Here is a 22,631-nt window from a genome sequence, read left to right as displayed (position 1 = left end):
CCAAGTCCAGCAGCCTTATCTGTTAAATAGGTATAATATCTCCACACAACAGGGCTAGCATAAGGCTCAAAAACCATGCACCTAAAACTCTAAACCCAATAGGCATTCAACAGGCAACAGATATTATTAATTATCAGTTAGATTATGTTCTCAATTTTTATGGTTGTTTTCACAAAAAAAGTAACCATTTTATATGTGAAAAAAAAATAAACATGTTATTAACCCCAGCTGATTCTCCAAGTGAAAGGCAAGGTCTTAGCAACTGTGGGGACACCAAAGTGAAATGAGTGCAGTCCTGCCCCCAATCCATCAGCCTTACTGACTAAATACAGGGGTATGCTTACATCTGCTGGTTCTTCAAATACATAGCTGTGAGATTTCCTATTAACCCCCTTACTCTACCTGGACCCTAGTCAGCTGTGAGAAGAGAATGTGTTAGTGTCCGAGGTGAAAAAGGACAGAAGCAGAACCTGTCAGGCAGGCTCATCCAGTAACTCACTTTGAAGCCTAAACTAAGTAAGACAGTTCAGATTTCTGGCTAAATTTGGGGGAAAGAACTCTTTTTATTATCACAAAGTGATTATAACTCTTCTGTGGTAGCTTCATTTCTCCATAATTATGCAAAGAACAGGTTGACCATCACTAAATGCATGCTATGGAATTAATGCATATCCCTTCTTTCATGGCAACCTATTACAAGCAAGTTGATGGAATGATAAACCATTTAAATGTATTCAAAAGAAATACTTGTCATTGGAAATATTGCCTAGGATTTGATCCAGTAGGTCTGCTGACTGTGCTTCAGGGAAATCCTTTCTTTCTAGTTCCATTTTTACTTCCATATGGCTTATCTTGGAAGTGCCTGTCACATACACTCAACAACTGGAAGCCAACTTTATAATCAACTATACTATGGTCTACGTTGGCTTATTTTTAAATTGCCCAAAACTTCCAGAAAGCAAAACCTTTCAGTTTAACAAAGACTCATTGAGCACAGCAGCATGTCAAAGCATCAGAATTCCAAATATAACAAACCAATAACTCCAAAGGGTCCCAGCATCCCACCGATGCAAGATCCAATTGCTATATGGTATTTTGAAAAGCCTGCCTATGACATGATTTTTTAGCCAAAAAAGGACTTAGAATAGACAATAAATGATACACAGGAAAGCATAACTTTTGCTGAAAGTAACTAAAAATTAGTATCTACTATGTTTGGGCAGAGGAACCTTCTATAAGGAGTGGATAGATAGTATGCTGACATTAGATAATACAAATCAAATTTGGTATTGGGAATAAAGAAATGTCAATATACACTCATTAATACACATTTAATAAGGGACAATGTAATAAAAGGAAGTTTCAGATAATTTTTAGGATATATTTTAGTGGGTGGATAAATTATATGCTGAACTGTTTATTTCCATAGGTTATAATATGTCTCTTAACAGTTTTATTTTATTTTTTATTTTTTTAACATTTATTTATTTTTGAGACAGAGAGAGACAGAGCATGAACAGGGGAGGGGCAGAGAGAGAGGGAGACACAGAATCAGAAGCAGGCTCCAGGCTCTGAGCCATCAGCCCAGAGCCCAACGCGGGGCTCGAACTCATGGACCGCGAGATCGTGACCTGAGCTGAAGTCGGACGCTTAACTGACTGAGCCACCCAGGCGCCCCTCTTAACAGTTTTAAAGACCAGCTTCAATACTTGATTTTCCAAAATAAGTACAGTGATCATCTCAGTGATTCTATTCTCTTTGAGTGATAATGTCATTCTCTTCACTCAATTAACATTTGGCCATATCTATTTTCGAGTGGCAAAACGGTAGTCTGGTTTGTATATTTCCCCTTTTCATTTTCTCTTTTCTGACCACTATTTAGTGGAGATCAAAGGCAACAGAATATCTGAAATGAGAGTAATATTAAAGCATTTGACTACCAGTGCAGTGAAAAACTTCAACCAGAAAGTTGAAAAATATTATTCTCTAAATGAACCAAATTATTCACTATAAAACTGCTTATCAGATCACTGAACCATTCAAAGACTTTCCAAACCATGTATTAATTCAAAAAATTGACATTTCCTTTTGTTTGATGTGTTCTATAGTCTAAATATTTTGTCCCCCCAAAAATTCACAGGTAGAAATTTAATCCCAGTGGGATGGTATGAGGAGCTGGGACTTTTGGGAAGTGATTGAGTCTAGAGTGGAGCCCTGATGAATAGGCTTCATGCTTTATAACAGACACTCCTGAGAGCTCCCTGACTCCTTCCACCATATGGGGGTACAACAGGAAGACAGTTTGTTGTGAACCTGGAAGCAGAGCCTCACTAGATCTCAAATCTACCGTCTTCTTGATCTTATACTTCCCAGCTTCCAGAACTGTGAGAAGTAGACTTCTGTTGTTTATAAGCCACCGAGTCTACACCATTCTGCTACAGCAGCCTGAACAGACCAAAACAATGTCTTCCAGGGTCTCCCAGAAGTTCATAAGGGGAGCTGCACTAAACTATTCTAATGACTTCCCCATTAAACTGACAGTCATTACATCTTAAGTTTCTGGCACTTTGTTGTAACCAGAGGAAAACTTTGTGAAGCATCCCCTTGTTATGGCAAGGTAGCACTTGGATGTCAGTTCTTCCTACACATGTGGCCCTTAGAGTTCGCACCTCAGCCCCAATCACACCTGGCAGCAGTTAGGTGCTCTACATAGCCCTACTGTCACTTCTGCGTCTGCCTGCATCTGCTCAGTGGCTGCCTGTGGCCCGGCAACACTCCTGTGTCTCTGCCATTGAGAAATATAATTAGGGGACTTAAAGTTTCAGTGAAAAGGTAATTTCTGTATCCCAGTAGTATCAATACCTTTTAGCATTTTAGCAGCCAGTACAATTATACTGGTGCATACCAACTGAACCTCAGCTTTGCCTGAACACTTGATTAATCCACACTTCTTAAAATTTTAGAAATGACCTCATCCAGCCTGAGAGTGCTATAAACAAGAATGTGGAGAAGGAGAGGGACCTTGCACAAAGTCACCAAGAGAAAAATTGCATCCCCTGCTCTCCGTCACACCCCCCCCTCCAGCTCTTTCCTAGGCCATGATGCCTCTAATTCACTTTCACAGGAATGTTTGTTTTGAGTTAGAATGGGTAGGCTGCCATTCTGAACAGAGGAGATGGGGGTGGGGAAAGAAGGCAGAAAATCCAAGAAGCTAACAAATGGTAAGAAATTGGTGGATTCTTTGTGTTTTATCTGACATTGTGTCTGTTGACAAGAGAAAACCAAGAGTGTGGAACTTGCTAGATAAGGACCCAAACATCCTTTAGGTTGCCAATGTGAGCATCATTCTTTCTGTTGCCAGTGTCCTATTTACATTAAGTATCCACCACTTTTCAAAAACAATCCCATATATCACACAGACTCCAAAGGCAATGTTTGTGCTGCCGTTTCTACAGTTGCTTAAGGAAAAACAGTTTCTGTTGCCCTAGATAGGCAGCGCTTTCAGCTGCAGTTTGAGAAATTAAATGTTCAAGGCCTTCGGCGCTTCCAGTTCTGTTTGGAAAAAGACACAGACCTGGCATTTGGAAAGCATTTGCTCTCCATTAAACTTACCGAACCTTGACAAACCAGAGGGGCCAAGAATTAGTTTGCTGCTGGCCAAGCCCCGGCCTTCCAAAACCGATAACGGCAATGAAAACAGTAACACTGCCATTTATAATCTTCAACGGGATTCTGCCAACTTCTAACCCAAAAGGACCTCACAATCTGAAAAGAATCTCAAGATTTGTTTTATAGGAAAACAAGAAAATATTTTATCAGAATCTCCTTTTTTGCCCAGAATTGCCCCTCTTGGCTACAGAACCAAACATGAACATGTCTCTATCTTACCTTCAGTCTCTGTTGGGGAAGTATATTAAGGTGATATTCAAGGGCCGGGGAGGACTTCGGAGATGGAGGGAGTGATCATTAGGTCAGAAGTGCTCCACATGTAGGGGCACCTGGGTGACTCAGTCAGTTAAGTGGCCAATTTTGGCTCAGGTCATGATCTCATGGTTCATGAGTTTGAGCCCTGAGTAGGGCTCTGTGCTGACAGCTCAGAGCCTGAAGACTGCTCTCTCTCTCTCTGCCCCTCTCCCACTCACACTCTGTCTCTGTCTCTCAAAAATAAATAAACGTTAAAAAAATTAAAAAAAAGAAGTGTTCCACCTGTCACATGTCAAGTCTATGTACTTGCCTAAACTAGTAACACAATATACTTAAAACCAGCCCACCCTTTAGGCCTGGATAGTATCACCTCCATTCATGACCACAAACAACAAATTTTAGTGGAGCAGGGAACTTCCCATGCTATGGCCTAAGATAAACTAAAATCCTGATGCACAAAACATTTGATTTGCTCCAGCAATGGATATCATTGACTTGGATGCATGATTTTCTATTTGGGGACAGAAGATGGGATTTAGTTAGTCTGGAAAACAAAGTAGACTTCTTCACTTCTAACTATATGCCTATACTACTAATCAATGTGGCCCAGTTCAAATCATGTCCCCTTTGTGGAGGGTCAAAATTTCACTCCTAATCCTCAACATTTATAGCACTAAGTACCATTACAATAATAGCACTTTAAGTGATTCAACTCCCACCATAAACCTTGTAAGACAACAGAGCATCAAACAGGAGCAGTGATAAGGGAAGACTGGTGAGGACAAGAGAAAGCTACATATCCCTTAACCTTGGTTAACCTCTTTCAACTTGTAACACTAATCAAAGCTGCTCAAGAATTTGCTAAGCATGAGGCTTACACATTCCCTCCATCTTGCTTTCCTCAGGAAGTGAAACAAAGTACCAGAGAAACAGCCAAAGGCAAATAGATGAAGGGAAGGGGGGGGTAGGGAAGGACAATCACCACTAAATAACAGAGGCTCCTGGGCCAGGAATCACCTTGGCAAATCCTACCTTGGAGACTCCAGGGGTTCAAGCAAGGCTGCCAACCATGTGTCCTAGTTGCCCACAAATAACACCCTTGGAGTGGAAACACCAGCTGTATACATTTTACTTTCCTACCAGTGCTTGATTTTTTCCAAACTTTTTCTTCCCTCCATGTGGTTGCCCAAACCAATTCATGTGCTTACTGGCATGTTATGAAACATGGAAACAATTAGAGACCACATTCTAGGGCACGAGAGAATGACTCTCTGCAGAATCAGTGAACTATGCAGAACTTGAGAGGATTTGGCAAAAAAAGATGGAAATTGTAAAAAAAGACCCACTAACAGTATCTCATGTCACACAGCACATTCTACAAAGCTTTAAACTGATCTGCGTGTTTTCAGGCAGCAATTGTACTTTACTTTCAAAATCTCTAGTTTTTAGTTTTATATTTTGTTTCCTTTCTTTATATATACAAACGAATGCATACACATAGTGTATATGCATACACTATGCAGTCTTCTCAGTGAAGTTTAGGATTATTGCAAAGCCACATTTGAGGGGGAGGAACTACATCTGAAAATCAAAGAATTTAGGTTTCCAAAAGACCAGTTTAAGTTCTAAGTCATACCTCACACTTGGAAGGGCTTCTTTAGCCAATGAAATGCTAAGAATGGTCAGTTCTCTAACAAAAGGCCACTGAAACTTCTAACAAATGCTAATGAACCCAGGAGCCTTTTGTGTGAGTGAGCTATTCGAACTTGGCAAAGGTTAGAAGCTGCTGCTTTACCATCCATAGGCCTGAGTGACAAGGCAAAGCACTAAGCTAGAAAACACAGGAGACAGGTGCTAAGGGAAGAATTCCCTGGCATCTTCAAACAAATAAGAATGGGGAGGGGTAATGCAAAACTGAATCAAAAGGAAATGTGGTATCAAGAATCTATTATCTTTAGTGACATTACTGCATGTGATTCATGTAGATAGTATTATTTTCATATTGTATTGCTTCAAGATATGGCCACAATGGAAGTCACAGCCAGAATGTCCTTGTGGTCCATGTGCAGACTGATTAACAAAGTTCCCTCCAACAGGGTTTCCATTCTGGAGATCCTGTTCTGAGAAAAGCAACTGCAAAAGACTCCCATGTTCTGAGCTATGCTTGACCACACTACATGGGTCCCCACTGGGAACGGTGGGCAGAATTCATCATGAGCAGTGACTGACTCTATGAGGCTGTTCAGGATTCATTGTCAGCCACAGAGGAACAAACTCATTGCATTTGGGAACAAAAATTGAATTATTTGAGAGTGGCTTTAGGAGAAACTGAGGTTGTTTTGGTATAGACTCCCAGTTCTCTCTCTCTCTCTCTCTCTCTCTCTCTCTCTCTCTCTCTCTCTCTCTAATATGATGTTTATTGGCAAATTGGTTTCCATACAACACCCAGAAAGACATCCAGATGGCCAACAGGCACATGAAAAGATGCTCAACGTCGCTCCTCATCAGGAAAATACAAATCAAAACCACACTGAGATACCACCTCACGCCAGTCAGAGTGGCTAAAATGAACAAATCAGGAGACTATAGATGCTGGAGAGGATGTGGAGAAATGGGAACTCTCTTGCACTGTTGGTGGGAATGCAAACTGGTGCAGCCACTCTGGAAAACAGTGTGGAGGTTCCTCAAAAAATTAAAAATAGATCTACCCTATGACCCAGCAATAGCACTGCTAGGAATTTACCCAAGGGATACAGGAGTGCTGATGCATAGGGGCACTTGTACTCCGATATTTATAGCAGCACTTTCAACAATAGCCAGCTCTCTGTCTCAACCAAACACTAACACCTGAGACTCACTGAGACACCTTGTCATAGTCCTTATATTGGTCAATACCTACAATAATCCTTCTCTGTAATATAAAAAGGAGAAATGAAACTTTCAGGGGTCCTAGTAATGTGTGCATTGTCACATACCTAGTAAGCACTACATCTGGGAGCTAAACCCAGACATTTGACTGCAAGGCACCTCTACTTGGGACTGTGTTGTATAATTCCCTTCTCTCTGATAGTGGCATCCTCAGGCACTCTTATGAAATATCATCTATCCTCTCTTCCCTTTCCTTTTCTTCTCTCTCCCCCACCCAAACTGCCAGTTAACATGTTTTCCTGCATACACGTATTCTACAGTACACAGAAGTGTTTATACACACATACTTTTCATATACCAAAGGGGTGAATGTTATTTCAAGAACACGAGCCTTATTCAAAATAATGAAATAATGAAATTTCAGGCATCTGCTCTTAGAGAAGTGATTTGTTTCAACCACCTGGACCACCTCCCTTTATGAGGGAGACTACAGGCAGTCCCTAAATAAAGCCAGACTAGTTCAAATGTCTGCTTTGAAGTTGACTACAGGGAATTGAGAATTCACTGAATCCCCAGATCAGCCCACATAACCCACAGAGTTCCTAAAGTATAAAGCTATATATTTCAGCAACAATTAACCTCTATAACATCTTGAAAGAGAAACTCAATACAAGTTCTTGATTGTGAATCCAGGAATGCCTTCTCCTTTCTGCCTAGACTTTAGGTGAAAGAGCAACTGGATAGGAAAAAAGTGAACTGGGAGGATGTGAGGGGAGAAGATGGGAGAGCAGGGGAGGTAATTTGGGGGACTGGTGCCCTGTTAGATCTCTCAGCTGCATTTGGTCATTTATTCTCAAGTATTCTAGACTGGGGGACAAAGGGCTCTTGGGCCTTGTAGGTCAGGGCTCATTTGTATGGTCAGATTGATGATGTTGAGACTCTTCAATATTGGCTTATGCAGGTCACCACAAGTTTGGGTACAGACTGAACCACCACTGAATAAAAATCACAAGACAGTATTTTAATTGGCCTCCTTAGGCCATTTAACAAAGGAGAAAGCTAACTTGCAAGAGCAAAGAGTAATTAATGAAGGGAGCAAACAGAGGTTCATTTAGTAACTTCAAAATAAGTTCCTCTGTCTGAGGTGGGGAAAAAAAAAGTAGCCTGCAACATAAAGATAAACTGTAGGTATTTAAGTCACAATGCCTTCCGCCAAGAACTGCTCATTACCATCAGATGCTGCAGTGGCAGTGGGGCCAGTTAGAACTAACTTTATTATTAGAAGCAATTAGGGAGAAAAGGGGCAGAATTTCATTTGGTTATTTCAAAACAAGTTTCTGTGCACGGTTTAATGAAGGCCTGCAGTGTCAAGATAAAATGTGTGTTTTACTGAAAACAGCTTTTGCAAATGATTGCTTGTTACCAGCCGGTATCTCCAGGCAAAGCAGTCTGGGTAGGTTGGATTTACATGCATGCTGTAATATAATAGTTCAGCTGTCTCAGCTTCATAGAAGTGTTAACAGGCAATATGACTTGATGGTTAAGCACATGTGTTCTGGAGCCAGACTGTCTTCAAATCCTCACTCTGACCTTGGTAGCTGAATGACCTTGAGTGACCTTCTGGAATGTTCTAGGCTTAGTTTATTCCTGTGTAAAGTGGAGATCATAGTAGTGTTTATCTCACAGGATTACTGTGAACTATAGATGCGCCTAATATGTGTTAGACATTGTTGTAATTATGATGAGTTCTATCCAAGAAACATTGGGGTGGGGCTTGCTATACAGAGGTTACCCTGAGTACAAATCAATAATGGATCCATTTACATCTTTTGAATGGAGTTTTCACATAAAGAATGACAAAGATATTTGTCTTCACATTCATAACAGTTTTCATCTAAACTCCTTTGGGACAATATTTCAGTATTTCTATATGAAAAGTGTAATTGCTTTATGGGTTTGCTAAACCAGTTGTGTACCATATTCTTTATTTCCCACCTTTAAAGTAATGGCTGGCACTTTTTATATTTCCCTAAGTCTGAGCTTTTCCTTTATAAATCTCTTGTGCAGCCTTCAACTCTTGAGGCTACTGTGACCACAGTAAAAGAGATCTCTCACCAGTGGTTTCAAATTCAACGTCCTACTCTTCAGGGAGAGGATGTGCTACCTTCAGTGATTTTTTAGATACTCCATTAAATTCTCAAGGTTAAAGATTGATTTTCATCAGATGGCTACAATATTTGCATATTCACTTGGGAATATGGCATACTGCTTACCCATTATGTTTTAGTTTTGCAAATCAATAGCATTTAACTAATGTTCCATGCACCATAATATTAGACCCATATGATGAATAAAACTCCTTTCTTAGACCTTAACAGTGACTCTGTTATTAAAATCTATTCATTTTGGAGAAGGCTAAACTAGCAAAATGCTCTCTACACATTTATGTGTTTTCTCAGCTGTGTATTAACCCACATCATTTTTCTGGTGGCCCTAACTTAATTTAGGCTAATTTGAACAATTTACATAAGAGCCTCTTTTATAGAATTTCAGATCTTATCCTGCAGATTATAAGAAAGAAAAAGTTAAAAACATGGGCAAGTATATATTGGTGGGATTCTCCCCCAAAGTCTGTGTGTTCTTGTTTAATATGAGTTTTAGAAACAGGTTCAAGCTAATATTTATTTTCTCTAACCAAGTTGTCTACTTTAAAAAAAAATTAATGTTTATTTATTTTTGAGAGAGAGAGGGAGACAGAGCATGAGCGGGAGAGGGGCAGCGAGAGAGAGGGAAACAGAATCTGAAGCAGGCTCCAAGCTCTGGGCTGTCAGCACAGAGCCTGATGTGGGGCTTGAACTGATAGACCATGAGATCATGACCTGAGCCAAAGTCGGTTGCTTAACGGACTGAGCCACCCAGAAGCCCCAATTTATCTACTTTTTTGAGTACTACTTTTTTTAAAAATCTCATTGTAACATGAGAGATTTTCCTTCTTGAAAGACTCAGTGTTAAAGAATAATTTCATCAGAGTTGTTGATGCCCATTAACTATTAGTGTCTCTTAGAAAGTCAAAGCTTAAGGAAAGGTAGATTCTAAAAAGAATGAAATATTCCATGTTACATAGAAACTACCTGAGGAAAGATTTGAGAGGGAGAAGGTAGATATTCTTACCCTGGATCGTTCTTCTAGTTTTGTCATCATGACAACTGTTGCACTCCGTTGCTCCCATATCATTCTCCAAAAGTCCCCAAATGTTTCAGGCAGAGATCCTTGTGTTGCAATATAAGCATTTTGTTTCCTATAGCCATCTATATAGTTGGCATTCACATAGTCACTTCCGGGGATGCCTGTAAAACAAGAGGTGTTATTCCACTAGATGAGCTTATCACGAGAGGAGACAGCCTGATATCTGGACTAATGACGATGTTACATTATTGTTCCACACTATGCTAGAGGAGTCACAATATATTCAAGTTTGGGTTTTAAGCAAGATAAAAACAGGTCCCATGGGGACTATCCCATTAAAGAAATACAGTGGTCCAGGTGTTGGATCTTTGTAATATGACAAGGTAGATAATAAAGAAAGAAAAATACAACTGATTGTCCATAAGGTGCTATTCCTCCCACCCACTGTCTATTTTCTCCACTGCATCAGTAAAATATAGCATGCAAAGAAGGCTAAACAATTATCTGGTCACATTTCTCACTCATGCAATTCCACATTGCCAGACAAAAACTAAATGAAATAATGCCTGAGTCTGAAAATGCAGTGTAGAGTGGAACATGCCATAACAGTGAAAAATTCTTCACAAATTTAGCTAACAGGGAATTCATTTGTAAACTCATTTAATCCTTTCAACAACTCTGTGAAATAAGTCCTATCAGGATCTTCCTTTCACAAAGGAGAAAACAGAGGTGCATGGAGATTAAAGAGCTTTCTCAAATTGGTGGAGTCTGGATGAATTTTAGGCAGTGTGTCTGTTACATCTGTCTTAACCTCTGCGAAGACTACTTCTTATTGAATCTCACAGAATTGTTGTACCACATGCATCTCTCCTTAGATTATGACAATTGCCTCTTATTTGGTTATCTCATGTCTATTTTTGTCCTTTGCAGTCTGCTCTCCATCTAGCATGAGAACAGTTTTTACAAATATATTTCAGACACTGTAATTTCTCTCCTTCAAACCCAACAATGGCTTCCCTTTTTACTTCAAGTAAAATCCAAACTCTCAATAATGGCTACAGAGCTCCTCAGTTTTTCTTTTTAAAAAAGTAAATTTATTTATTTTCAGAGAGAAAGAGCAAGTGTGGGAGGGGCAGAGAGAGAGAGGGAGAGACAGAATCCCAAGCAGGGTCTGTGCTGTCAGCGCACAGCCTGATGCAGGGCTCAATCCCACAAATCCTGAGATCATGACCTGAGCTGAAATCAAGAGTTGGGATGCTTAACTGACATAGCCACCCAGGCACCCCATCTCTGCACTTTTCCAAACACATTTTATTCCATTCACTTCCTTCCCTTCTAAACTCTAGACTGGACCACCTCTGCTGTTAGAAAACATCACTCTCCTACCTTATTGCCATCCCAAATCCTAGAACACACTTGGTGTCTCCTTCCCATTGTATAATGCTCAGCCTGCCTCTCAGAAAGCCTGCTCTTAATACTCTCAGACCTCAGAACTCCCTTAACTACATTTTTTTAAGTTTATTTATTTATTTGAGAGAGAGAGAGAGAGAGAGAGAGAGAGAGAGAGAGAGAGGGATAGAGAGAGCACGCATGAACAGGAAGGGGCAGAGAGAGATGGAATGAATCCCAAGCAGGCTCTGCCCTGTCAGCGTAGAGCCCACTCGGGGCTTGATGTCATGGACCCATGACATCGAGACCTGAGCTGAGCTGATATCAAAGTTGGACACTTAACCAACAGAGCCACAAAGGTACCCCTCACTTGACAACTCTTTACACTACTTATTACACAACTTGTTTGTTGACATGCTTATTGTTTGTTTTGACCTCTAGACCATGTCTCTTTTATTAATCCCTTGCTATCTCAAGGGACAAAAAGAAATTTGCCCAAGTTCTGACATTAATAAGTAGCAGAGCTTGAATTTAATGCAGATATTCTGATTGGAAGTCTAATTTTCTTTCAGCACACCTTTAAGAGGGATACAGGCAAATCTGAGCTTCTTTCAATGAGAGTGACCAGAGCGATTAAGGAAATCAAAGCTGTTCCATATGAGAAAGGCATGCATATTATACTTGGCAGAGGAAAATGTAGGGGATGAGGACTCTGCCTGTGAGTACCTGAAGAGAGGGGTAGATTTACTCTGTTGAGACCCAAGTTTTTCAATTCTGGAGGATGTAACCACAGAGAGATGAATTTCATCTCCAATATCGTAAAGCATTTTCAAATTTTCAGAATCAAAAAGCGAATAGATTTCCTTGAGAGGTAACAATTGCCTATCCCTGGAGCAGACCAAGCACTTTACAGGGGTACTGGCATATCATACAGGCCTGATATGAGAGGTAGCACCAGAACCTATATATGGCCCCTTCTTGCCATGGGAAAATATGAGTCCTGGAACTATGAGAAAAAAGAAAAAAGAAAATTTTCTTTATAATGGAATGTATGTTCCCAAGCTAAAATTGTTATATTTCACTGATTGCCACTTGCAATTACTTTGACTGCTTTTCTGATTCCAGTTGTAAAACTGATCCTCTCAAAAAAGTAATGAAAGTCAGATGGGAACTACTGGGCTCTGAGATGAACACATGGATATGGAATACCACCAGCATTAGTGAAAAGCCTTTTGAGTAAAAACTGAAATGCACGGCTGGTTGTAACATTATTCATCTATTACAGCTACTCAAGAAGCAGTTGGGGTTCTGGCAGTCCTTTGTTGATAAAGATCCTATTCCTCCAGACACCAAGATTCAAAAGACAGTTTAAATAAAGTCCTCAGGTTACTGCCACTGGGAAGCACGCACAACCTCATGTCCACAGAATTTGGTTCTGAGCCAACAACGAATCTATTTTATAATACAGGGAAAGCCCACCTTCAAAATTTTAATTTAGCAGTTGACAACATTAAAGAATTGATAAAAAAGGATCATGGCTAAAGGTCTCCAATATACAGAAAAGTTTTTTCCAAGAATATTCAAAATAGAGAAGAAACCTGGGTTAATGACTCTGAAAATGCATCAGCTGGGCACTGTGCCATTTCCCCCGTATCAAGGATAACAACTGTATCCAAACAGTGTGTCAGAGGAGAGAGGAGATGGATATGAGGCTCACATCTAAAGGAAGAGAATCAGACCCACCCAATATTTTTATATAAATTTTAATCATTTACAATGTAATGAATTGTTTTTTGACATATTGCTTAAGTCTGAATAATAAATTATGATTATTATTTTTAGGGAGGAGTGGGTTGCTACTTAATAATGCTTGTATTTCTTGGGGACAAAAACACAAACAAAATCTGCTTGAAAAATACTAGGCACCTGGTATCTGTACTTATCACCAAGCGCTTTCAGAATTGGGGACTTGATATTTTGAAAAGAAAATTAAAAGGAAAAATTCAATACCTAGTAGAGCTAATTATTAGCCTAAAGTTTACATCTTGAAAATAATGCTGGGGCTCCTCTTCTATTTTGAAACTTGAGGTAGTATCTGGAATAAATGCCTCTTCCTCCCAGCAAATCTCTTTACATACTCTGGCAAAAAGACATTTCAGGTAAGTCTTCTTATACACATCCTACAAGATGGGGATGTGAGAGAAGACTATTCTACAGAAGCTCTAAGATCTAATGTATCAGTATTTCATATAATCCAAATAACACACTATGCAGAAAGATGAATGGGAAAAGATTTTAGAAAGGGTGGTGGCGTGCCCTTTTACAAATATTAACCTCAGATTGGAAACTAAAGTTGAACAGAACTGTGTTTCAAGTAGATGAGATCTCTGTTTTCAGTGTGACATAAAGATTTTTCAACAGACTTTTAGAAAAACAGCATCATGCAGCCTTTTCAAGTGTTTTGGTACCATGAAATGCTTCTTCAGTAGCTCTTGATTTTGATGTTTCTGCTGGAAGGCTGGATCTACAAAATCCCTTCCCTTTATTGGGGTGACCTTCTCCAAGTATTGCATATTTGTTTATTTAATTTTCAATTCCCTGCTTTATCCAGAAAATGGTTTTGCATCTGCTAATACAACACTAATCAGAGTGCACTACTAATCCAAAAGAAGTGTGTGAGAATTAATTGAATTCCTCTGGGGCTATGATGGATGGAAATCTAACTTAACATGTAATACTAAAAGAATATAGAATTACTATAAATTAGCTAATTGCTTTTATTTTCTGGAGTCAAGAAGACCTTTGTCCAATGTAAGGTAATAATGGCACTTGTGGTGTGTGTGTGTGTGTGTGTGTGTGTGTGTGTGTGTGTGATTAAAACAATGAAAACATAACAAAAATGTCTGCCTTTAGCTCATCATAATAAAAAACCCTAGGGCTGGACCTGCTGGCAGAACTGTCTCTCAGGTAACTATAACTTAGATGAAAACTTGTTGTTTACGGGGCACCTGGGTGGCTCAGTCGGTTAAGCGGCCGACTTCAGCTCAGGTCATGATCTCACGGTCCGTGAGTTCGAGCCCTGCGTCGGGCTCTGTGCTGACAGCTCAGAGCCTGGAGCCTGTTTCAGATTCTGTGTCTCCCTCTCTCTCTCTGACCCTCCCCCATTCATGCTCTGTCTCTCTCTGTCTCAAAAATAAATAAATGTTAAAAAAATTTATAAAAAAAAATAAAAAAAAAAGAAAACTTGTTTCCTAGGAATTCCTGGCTTTACTGCCTTTATAAAAGTAACTTTCATGATTTCCCATGTATTATTTCATGTGTACTCTCCAGTTACCAGTTGTCATGTAAACAGGTCCAACACCAATAATTATCATTCTAATCTTGTAAGTGAAAAAACTGAGGATAGATCTTAAGTTCATATTATATCTATATGCCCCTTTCCTGTGTTACAGTGTATTTCATTAGGTAAGGGACTATTTTTCTGTTTTATACACATATTACTTACATGCTTTATACGGGGCTTTGCATTTGGGGTAAATAAACCTTGAGGTTATAAAACTCAAGGCTTTAAGACCAAAAGAGGTTGTGATGAGGTGAATGATGGGTAGAGCAGTGCTTCTGTGTCCTTCATGCACGGCAAGACACAGAAATAGCTATTCAAACAGAATTAGGCCAGTTTTAGCCACTCATTTCATTTGCTGGGAATTGCTGGTTATAGCTTTCAGTGGAAAGGAAAGTAAGTTTAGGCATGGACTTCATGCTTCATTGTTCTTTTAATTGTTTGCAAAGCTTTGGAAACTTACCATGAATTCAACATGCAAAGGCAATGTCATTTTTCTTCATCTAAGCATAGGATTAATAGAACAGGGCTTCATGATGCTGGTCCCACATGTGTTTGAATATAAACATAAGGAGAAAAATCCTTGTAAAGATGAAGCTACTCTGAAAGAATATTCGTGATGAATAAAGAATTCATGCTGAAGAATGCTTTAAAAACTTGAAAGCATGTTGAACTGCCAAAGAATTTACTATCAGAGCTGTTTTGTCATGACTGGGTTAATTTTTTTTTTTCCTGTTAACTTGAGGAGGACTAATTGGGGCATATGGGTCTATTAAACAACAACAAACAACTTGCTTTGCATTCAATTTTTCGGGTCAGGAGATAATTTGATTTGAAGAGATTTGTTGAACGGTGCTCATAATTGTAAAAGTTTATAATAAGGCTTTATGTCCTGATGATAAGTGAAAAAGGAGGACCCAAAATAGTACATGGATTATTTTATAAATGTAAAATGAAGTAACTATAAGGGGCATGTGAATACTTCTGTATCACTCCATACTGTAGGGAAAGTCACATGTGCCTTTTCAAATCTTGAAACAATACTTAGCACGTGCTAAAAACTTAGAGAAATTGGCCAGGAAACCAGGACTCCTGTCTAGGGCAGATGGTAGTTTGCTCTTTGACATTTGGGCGGTTGTTCAACTTGTCCAGACCTCTGATTGCTTATCTGCTAAACAAGACATGTTGGACAAATTGATTCCCTCAAGTCCTTTTGAATTCTAAAATAAGATGTCTCTCTGTGGTATTCTTAACCTTCTTGGATTCAGAAATCTCTGTGAAGTTATTTTAAGATAGAGGCTTTGTGTCTCTCAGATTAGGCAGGAACATGCTCTGATGTTCTTTCAAGCTGATTCCTAGTGCTTCTATCTCTTATGTGCTGACATGAGATTTTTTTTGGTGTGACTGATACTTGAAATCTTGATTAGAACCTAGTGGGGTAAAAGAAAAACAAATTCAAAAAACAAGAGGGAGCAGTGGGACTAGACTAGTAGGCGGTCTATTCATGGAAAGAAGCTGTCCCTGGATTGTGGAGGTGAGAATGAGGGAGAGGCAGCATTAGAGGGAAGGCAGAATCCCATCCCTGGTTCCATTGGACCAACTGCTGCCCTACCACAGAGCTGGGGATGGGCCTTTGCTGAGTGGTTGCCTCTGTCCTGATTCACAGCAGGGCCCCCAAATCCAGGTACTGTTATTTCTGTTCACTACTACAAATCCTTAGGAAGTTTGTGTCAAGAAAAATGCTTTTTGGTAAACCAGTTTAATCCTTGCTGTAAAATAGAAGTACTTAAGACCTAATGGAGTACAAAAGCTACTTTTTACTTATAAACAATGTCCCCTCCTCCAATTCAACACACACACACACACACACACACACACTCCCTAACAAGAATGAATTGATGATAAAGACCTAGATTGCAGTTTTACCCACAATGCAGAAAAAAAAAAAATATTAACTTTGTTTTCTGACATTGGCAAAACTAGAGAAGAGAGAATAAAAAAATGAAATCGTATAATAATTTATTAGTAAATTTATTTAATTCCAAATGACACAGGCCTTCTTTCCCCTTCACTTGCACCATGACAGCCATGACAGCCACATCAGAACTAGCAAAATGAAGGATTATTTTTCTAACACAGCAGAAAAAAACCAAGTGCTTCTTGCAAAGGCACAGTGTGTTATCTGACACAGTGTCCCAGAGGTACCACACATTGGCAAGCTGCCCTCAATGTTTCTACAGTACACAGGATGATTATTTTAATTTTTTTTTCAACGTTTTTTATTTATTTTTGGGACAGAGAGAGACAGAGCATGAACGGGGGAGGGGCAGAGAGAGAGGGAGACACAGAATCGGAAACAGGCTCCAGGCTCCGAGCCATCAGCCCAGAGCCTGACGCGGGGCTCGAACTCACGGACCGCGAGATCGTGACCTGGCTGAAGTCGGATGCTTAACCGACTGCGCCACCCAGGCGCCCCTAGGATGATTATTTTAGAAGCATATCTTGCTCTGTGGGCTCACCATTACAATGAGTTAATGGGGGAATGGATACTTTTCAAAGAGTTTGTGAAGCGAGCTTCCATCCTGTCAAGATTCTATGTCCTCTCCCCCTTGGTTTTCTATTCCTCAGCACTGCTGAAGAGGCTGGGTTATGAGAGTGGCCAAAGAGGAGGAAGTGGGTGATTGAATTGTCACTGAATGCATCCCAAGGTTAGCTACATATATTGAAACTTATCAGTACCTGTGATAGAATGGACTCGTTTCTAGTTAGGGAGCACTTTTCCCTGAAATAAAGCAAAGCTTGGGCCAGTACAGAATTATAGAGTTTTGGCCTACTAAGCTTTTATTAATAAAGATCAAATTATTATTATTCAACAGTGAGGTAGTCTGAATCAAAGGCAGAATATGGCGACAGGAGCTCTGTCTGTAGGAAACACACAGAGCCCCAGCCTCCTCATAGATTCTAAAATATGAGCAGTATTTTCATTATGTCTTTGCCCAACACCTCTTTGAGAATCTAATGAGTCAATGCATTTGAAACTTCCAAAATACCAGTGGATATTAGTTATTCTTATGATGAATGTAATAAATAGTAATTAAATAAGCCCAGTCATTCTTTAATATTCTATTGATGAAAAGTTATTCCAAACCTGGAAGGCCCCTTTCCATTTTCTGTATTAAAAAATAATGGAGAGGACAAAAATAATTATTTTATGACTTCCCAGCGATATACAACCTGCACCTTTATTTTAACAACAGAACCACGGCACAGATGATGTAAGTTTCTCTGTAGCCTCAGAGCAATGAAGTGTAGATTCATTAGCATAATCTTCACAGGTGTACAATAAAAATGAAAAGAAATCCCAATAACTGAACTAAAGACAATGGAGATAAAAATAAACTCATGGACCTTTTTGATTTATTCTTTGATTGGCTTCCTGGAAACAGTAAAGAAAATCAACACAAACAGCCATCCCTTAAAAATATTTTTTTTTTCTCTTTTCCAGATAAGAAACATCACAGGTACAGGCTGAGATAGGAGCTGGGGAATAACAGATCCCCACACCATTTGCTTGGCTACATGCAGGAGAAAGATGCCATTTAAATAGCTCTAATTAGTCTTTAGGCAAGCTTCAAGCACCTTGTAAAACTGCTCCAAGTTTCCAAAGGCTAACTCCTATCCAGCTCTCTATTTAATACAAATTAGGCCAGGAAAATTTGTGCCCTGCTCCTCAAAAAGAAATGCTTTTATTAAAAAATATAAAACAAAAGTAAACTACCCTGAAATAAAAGGATTAAACTTTGTCATTCTTGTAAGCAATCAACTTGAAAAGTGAAGGACTGGGAATGTTAATCATTGATTGCTAAATCAATGATTGATGTCCTGAGCAAGGTGAGAAGAATAAACTCAACCAACAGTTGGATGAGATTTAGACAAGTTTTCTGTTTGTTTGTTTTGTTTTTTTCTTAGATGGAGCATATAGTCTACCAAAATTCTTTCACTTATTCAAATCGAACTTCAAGAGCAAAATAAAACAAATAAACACATACTCACAAATTAGTCATTAGTGTTTGAGGGTCAGGGGAGAAGGGGAAATGGGAAAGAGGAAGGTAGAGTGAGGGGGGAGAGGGAGGGAGAGGGAGAATGAGAGGGTACAGGAACCAAGAGGGAGGAAAAAGAATCATATTTATTGAATTGATGTGGGAAATAGCACATGGCAGCTATTAAAGGGATGTGTTACTGGGGAAAATAAATTCTTTGGTGTCAGAGCTTCATATGGAACATTTATATTTACTATAATATAATTAACATTTTATTGAAAAATGTTGGATAGATTGTATTAACTTATTTCCCTATATTTTTGTTTGGTTTGTTTTTACTTACTGAAAAAAATATCACATGATTCTATAAAAATAAAACGTTAACTCACAGTATGAGGATTATGTGAAAGGGAGAATATGTTATCACGTGCTGACAGCTGTGTGAAATGAATCTGCAGGCACTGAACACTCTGCAGAAGAGAAGCTAAGACACTACTTAAATGTGAGGCCCTAGTGTGGTGGTAGAAGGTGAATCAGCACCACAGGGGAACATCCTTAGTTTCTTCTCTTCACTTTTAAGAAACATGATTTATCTTAGGGGCAGTGGTTTCCCATGAGTCACTTTCTCATTTTAAAGGTGCTAAATTGCCCATCTCACAAATAATCAAGTTATTGCAACATCATGTATATTATTTACAGTTGAATTTTTTTGAATCGCTTACATTATCTGTTTGATTTATTTTGGATTTCCACTTAATAAGAGAACACACTCTCCCCCTCTTGAATTTTGCAATGCTATTGTGGGTCTGGTTTCCATTTATCATGTGTGTGTGTATATATATATATATATATATATATATATATATATATATATATATATTTTTTTTTTTTTTTTTTTGCTTCACAGAGTACTCCAAATATATGCAGCTTTCTCATTTGGATATTATTAATTTTTCCATAGATCACATACAGAAGATATACCATCTGAGGATAAATTATAGGATATTTCAATAGTAGTAATAGAATTCATAACAGCAATGATAATTTTAATAGTTTCCAATATTTATTTGGTGTTTTATTTGTGCCAGACACTCTCCTAAAAACTTTACAGGTATTAATTCATTAAATTCTCCTAGTCATTCTAGGATGCAGGTACTACTATTAATCCTATTGCACAGATGAGGAAATCAAGGCACAAACTCTTCAGAACCAGGAAGGGCCATTGATGATTTAATAGAAAAGAAGTTATTGAGAAGCATATGGGCTCTTGCAAGAATGTACCCATTAAAGAGAAGTGAATACATATACTTAGGTTTTGAAACTTTAAGTATATTCCTTCAAAACCAGAAAAATAAAACTCATATTTCACTAAGCTTCTCTTATCAGATTAACAAGTACTAGGGTTACAGAATGCATGTGAAATGATGTGGATTACTCTTTGCCATTTCTAATTCTCTCATAGATAAAATCATTTAAATCTGCCTTGGCAGGAGACATACACATAGGCCAATAATTCAACTTGGAGTAAACCCTCTGGCTTAAGTGGGAGTGTTTGTTTTGTTTTTTGTTTGTTTCAGAATCTCTTAATGTCCAAGATTTAATATTTATCTAATAAATTTTACTCAGTGTCTATTGATCTCTAGATGTAGAATCAATATTCAGAATTTTATGAAGAGCATGAAGGGTCTTACACATTTTCATTCTGTTCTCAAACAGAACTAAACACACTAAGTCAGGGTTCTCAATTGACAAATGGGCTTTCAAAGGGCTTTTGTGTCCTTGAACTCTCTGAAATTAGTGTACAAATAAACTGGGTAAGTGCTTTTGGTTTTCAAGTGGGGTTTAAAATGCTCATTTTTTTTTCCTTTAAGTATATTTATTTGAGAGACAGACACAGAGACAGGATTAGTGGAGGAGGGGCAGAGAGCGAGGGAGAGAGAGGGGGAGAGACATTTCCAAGCAGTCCCCATGATGCCAGCACAGAGCCCGATGTGGGGCTCAAATCCATGAAGCTGTGAGATTATGACCTGAGCCAAAACCAAGAGTTGGACGCTTCGCCAACTGAGCCACCTAGGCACCCAGTGTGGTGGTCAGATTCTAAAAAGGATCTAGCTTCCCCAAAGGGTGAATTGTACTAAGTGACATGCTCAAGGTCACAGAACAGCAAGGTCACAGAACGGTTTAAACTAGACTTTAGTGTCCAGTCTTCTGTTTTCTTATTCAGTGTTTTTCCTAATAGAACTTTAAAAATAATATTGAACAAACAAAAAATTCCACTTGAAAGCATTTATATATGATTTATTCTTTGGAAAACTTTACTTTGACTACTCTAAGGACACGATTGAAGACCTCTAGTTCTCAGATTTCCAACATAAATGTTTGAAAATGTATATTTCAAAATTCCTAGACAGTCTTCCCAGCCAAAAAGATATCATGTTTGAATTAGGTGTGCCATATATAGTCACAGTCTTTATGAATTCAAAAGCCTCTTTAGTTCTGAGTGGCCAGTTGGAGAGAATAACAGTCTTGAGTCCAAAAGATTCATGTTAGAATTTTGGCTCTGCCATGAACGAGCTACTAATTATAAACAAGTTACTTGGTTTTTAAAACTTTAACAGTTCTTCATCCTTAAAATTGAGGGTAACAACTAACTTTTGAGGTTGTTCTGAACATTATAGATAAAATCTATCCATGATTTTATACACTATATAAAATCTATGACATGGTGCCCAACACACAATAGATACCCGGAGAATCATATCTATTTTAACTCCTTGTCTTTGTCATTGACATAAAAAGTAGGCTTTTTAAAAGTTTGCTTTATATTTAGTCCTGGCCAACAATTAAAATAATTCCATTTGAATATGGCTTTTAAAGTGAAATGTTAATTATGATTCTACTAATAGAAATACAATACTGACAGCAGTGAAGAGCAATTAAATTTTAGAAAAAAATGTTTTTATCTAGAACTGAAATAATTAGATTGATTTTTTCCTAGTTATAAGACATTACAATAAATAATCTGCCACTAATTGATATTCCTGGGTTTATAAGAAGTTGAAGATACATACAAGAATTGAGGTAAGTAGATCACTTTTGGAATCAATTAAGGATAGATACACTTGACCTTACTTCTACAACTGCAGGAACCTAAGCATTGGGATCACTACTGAGTCCCTGTATTGTGTCATTGCCTCAGATTAGTTCTGCCGTAAAATAGGAAATGAAATACTAAAATGTAATGTTTATATTATCCATAGGTTACAGCCCAATGATAAAGTGGACTTTTAGGCAAAGTGATAAGTCTGGGCATTGAGATTCAAGCTAGTGACTTAGTCACAGATACATCCTCTATCAGTAGGAAAGCAGTGCGAATATGTGGGCCTATGCAGGCATGGGTCAGAGAATCACAAGAGCGCACTTCTAGTTTGAGCTCTGTTACTCATACGTGGTATGGCTTAGGGCCGACACTCTGAGCTTCACTCTTCTCGTCTCCAAGTGTGGATATGTATATAGTAAGGTACTTATGCTGTTGCTTCATCAAACTGTAGTGTATACAGTAAATGATACAATTGATAAGAAAGCTACATAGAGTTAACTCCTACCAGTCAGAAGTGAAAGGGATTTCACGCACATGTGGCTTTTAAAAAATAAGACAAATTAATAAATAAATAAAAAGCAGAAATAGACTATACATACCGAGAACAAACCGGTGATTGCCATAGGGAGGTGGGTGGGGGGGATGGGCAAGATGGGTGAAGGGGAGTGGGAGATACAGCCTTCTGGTTATGGAAGGAATAAGTCATGGGAATAAAGGGCACAACATACAGAATATAGTCAGTGATATTTTAATAGTATTGTATGTGAAAGATGGAGGCTACACT

At 38.6% G+C, this 22,631-nt stretch overlaps 1 protein-coding gene across 44 annotated transcripts in view; it reads right to left on the bottom strand.

The window, feature by feature from the left end:
* PTPRD (protein tyrosine phosphatase receptor type D) overlaps positions 1–22,631 on the bottom strand; it is a 2,170,985-nt gene that overhangs the window by 54,188 nt on the left and 2,094,166 nt on the right. For all 44 annotated transcript variants that reach the window (XM_053204229.1, XM_053204230.1, XM_053204243.1 and 41 more), the window contains one exon: positions 9,964–10,139. In XM_053204229.1, coding sequence (XP_053060204.1) covers positions 9,964–10,139 — 176 coding nt within the window. The remainder of the gene's footprint in view (positions 1–9,963; positions 10,140–22,631) is intronic.

Source organism: Acinonyx jubatus, chromosome D4 (genome assembly GCF_027475565.1).
Source record: "Acinonyx jubatus isolate Ajub_Pintada_27869175 chromosome D4, VMU_Ajub_asm_v1.0, whole genome shotgun sequence".
Taxonomy (NCBI): Eukaryota; Metazoa; Chordata; class Mammalia; order Carnivora; family Felidae; genus Acinonyx; species Acinonyx jubatus.
The sequence above is the reverse complement of the archived record's forward strand: the minus strand, read 5'-3'. Positions and strand labels throughout refer to the sequence as shown.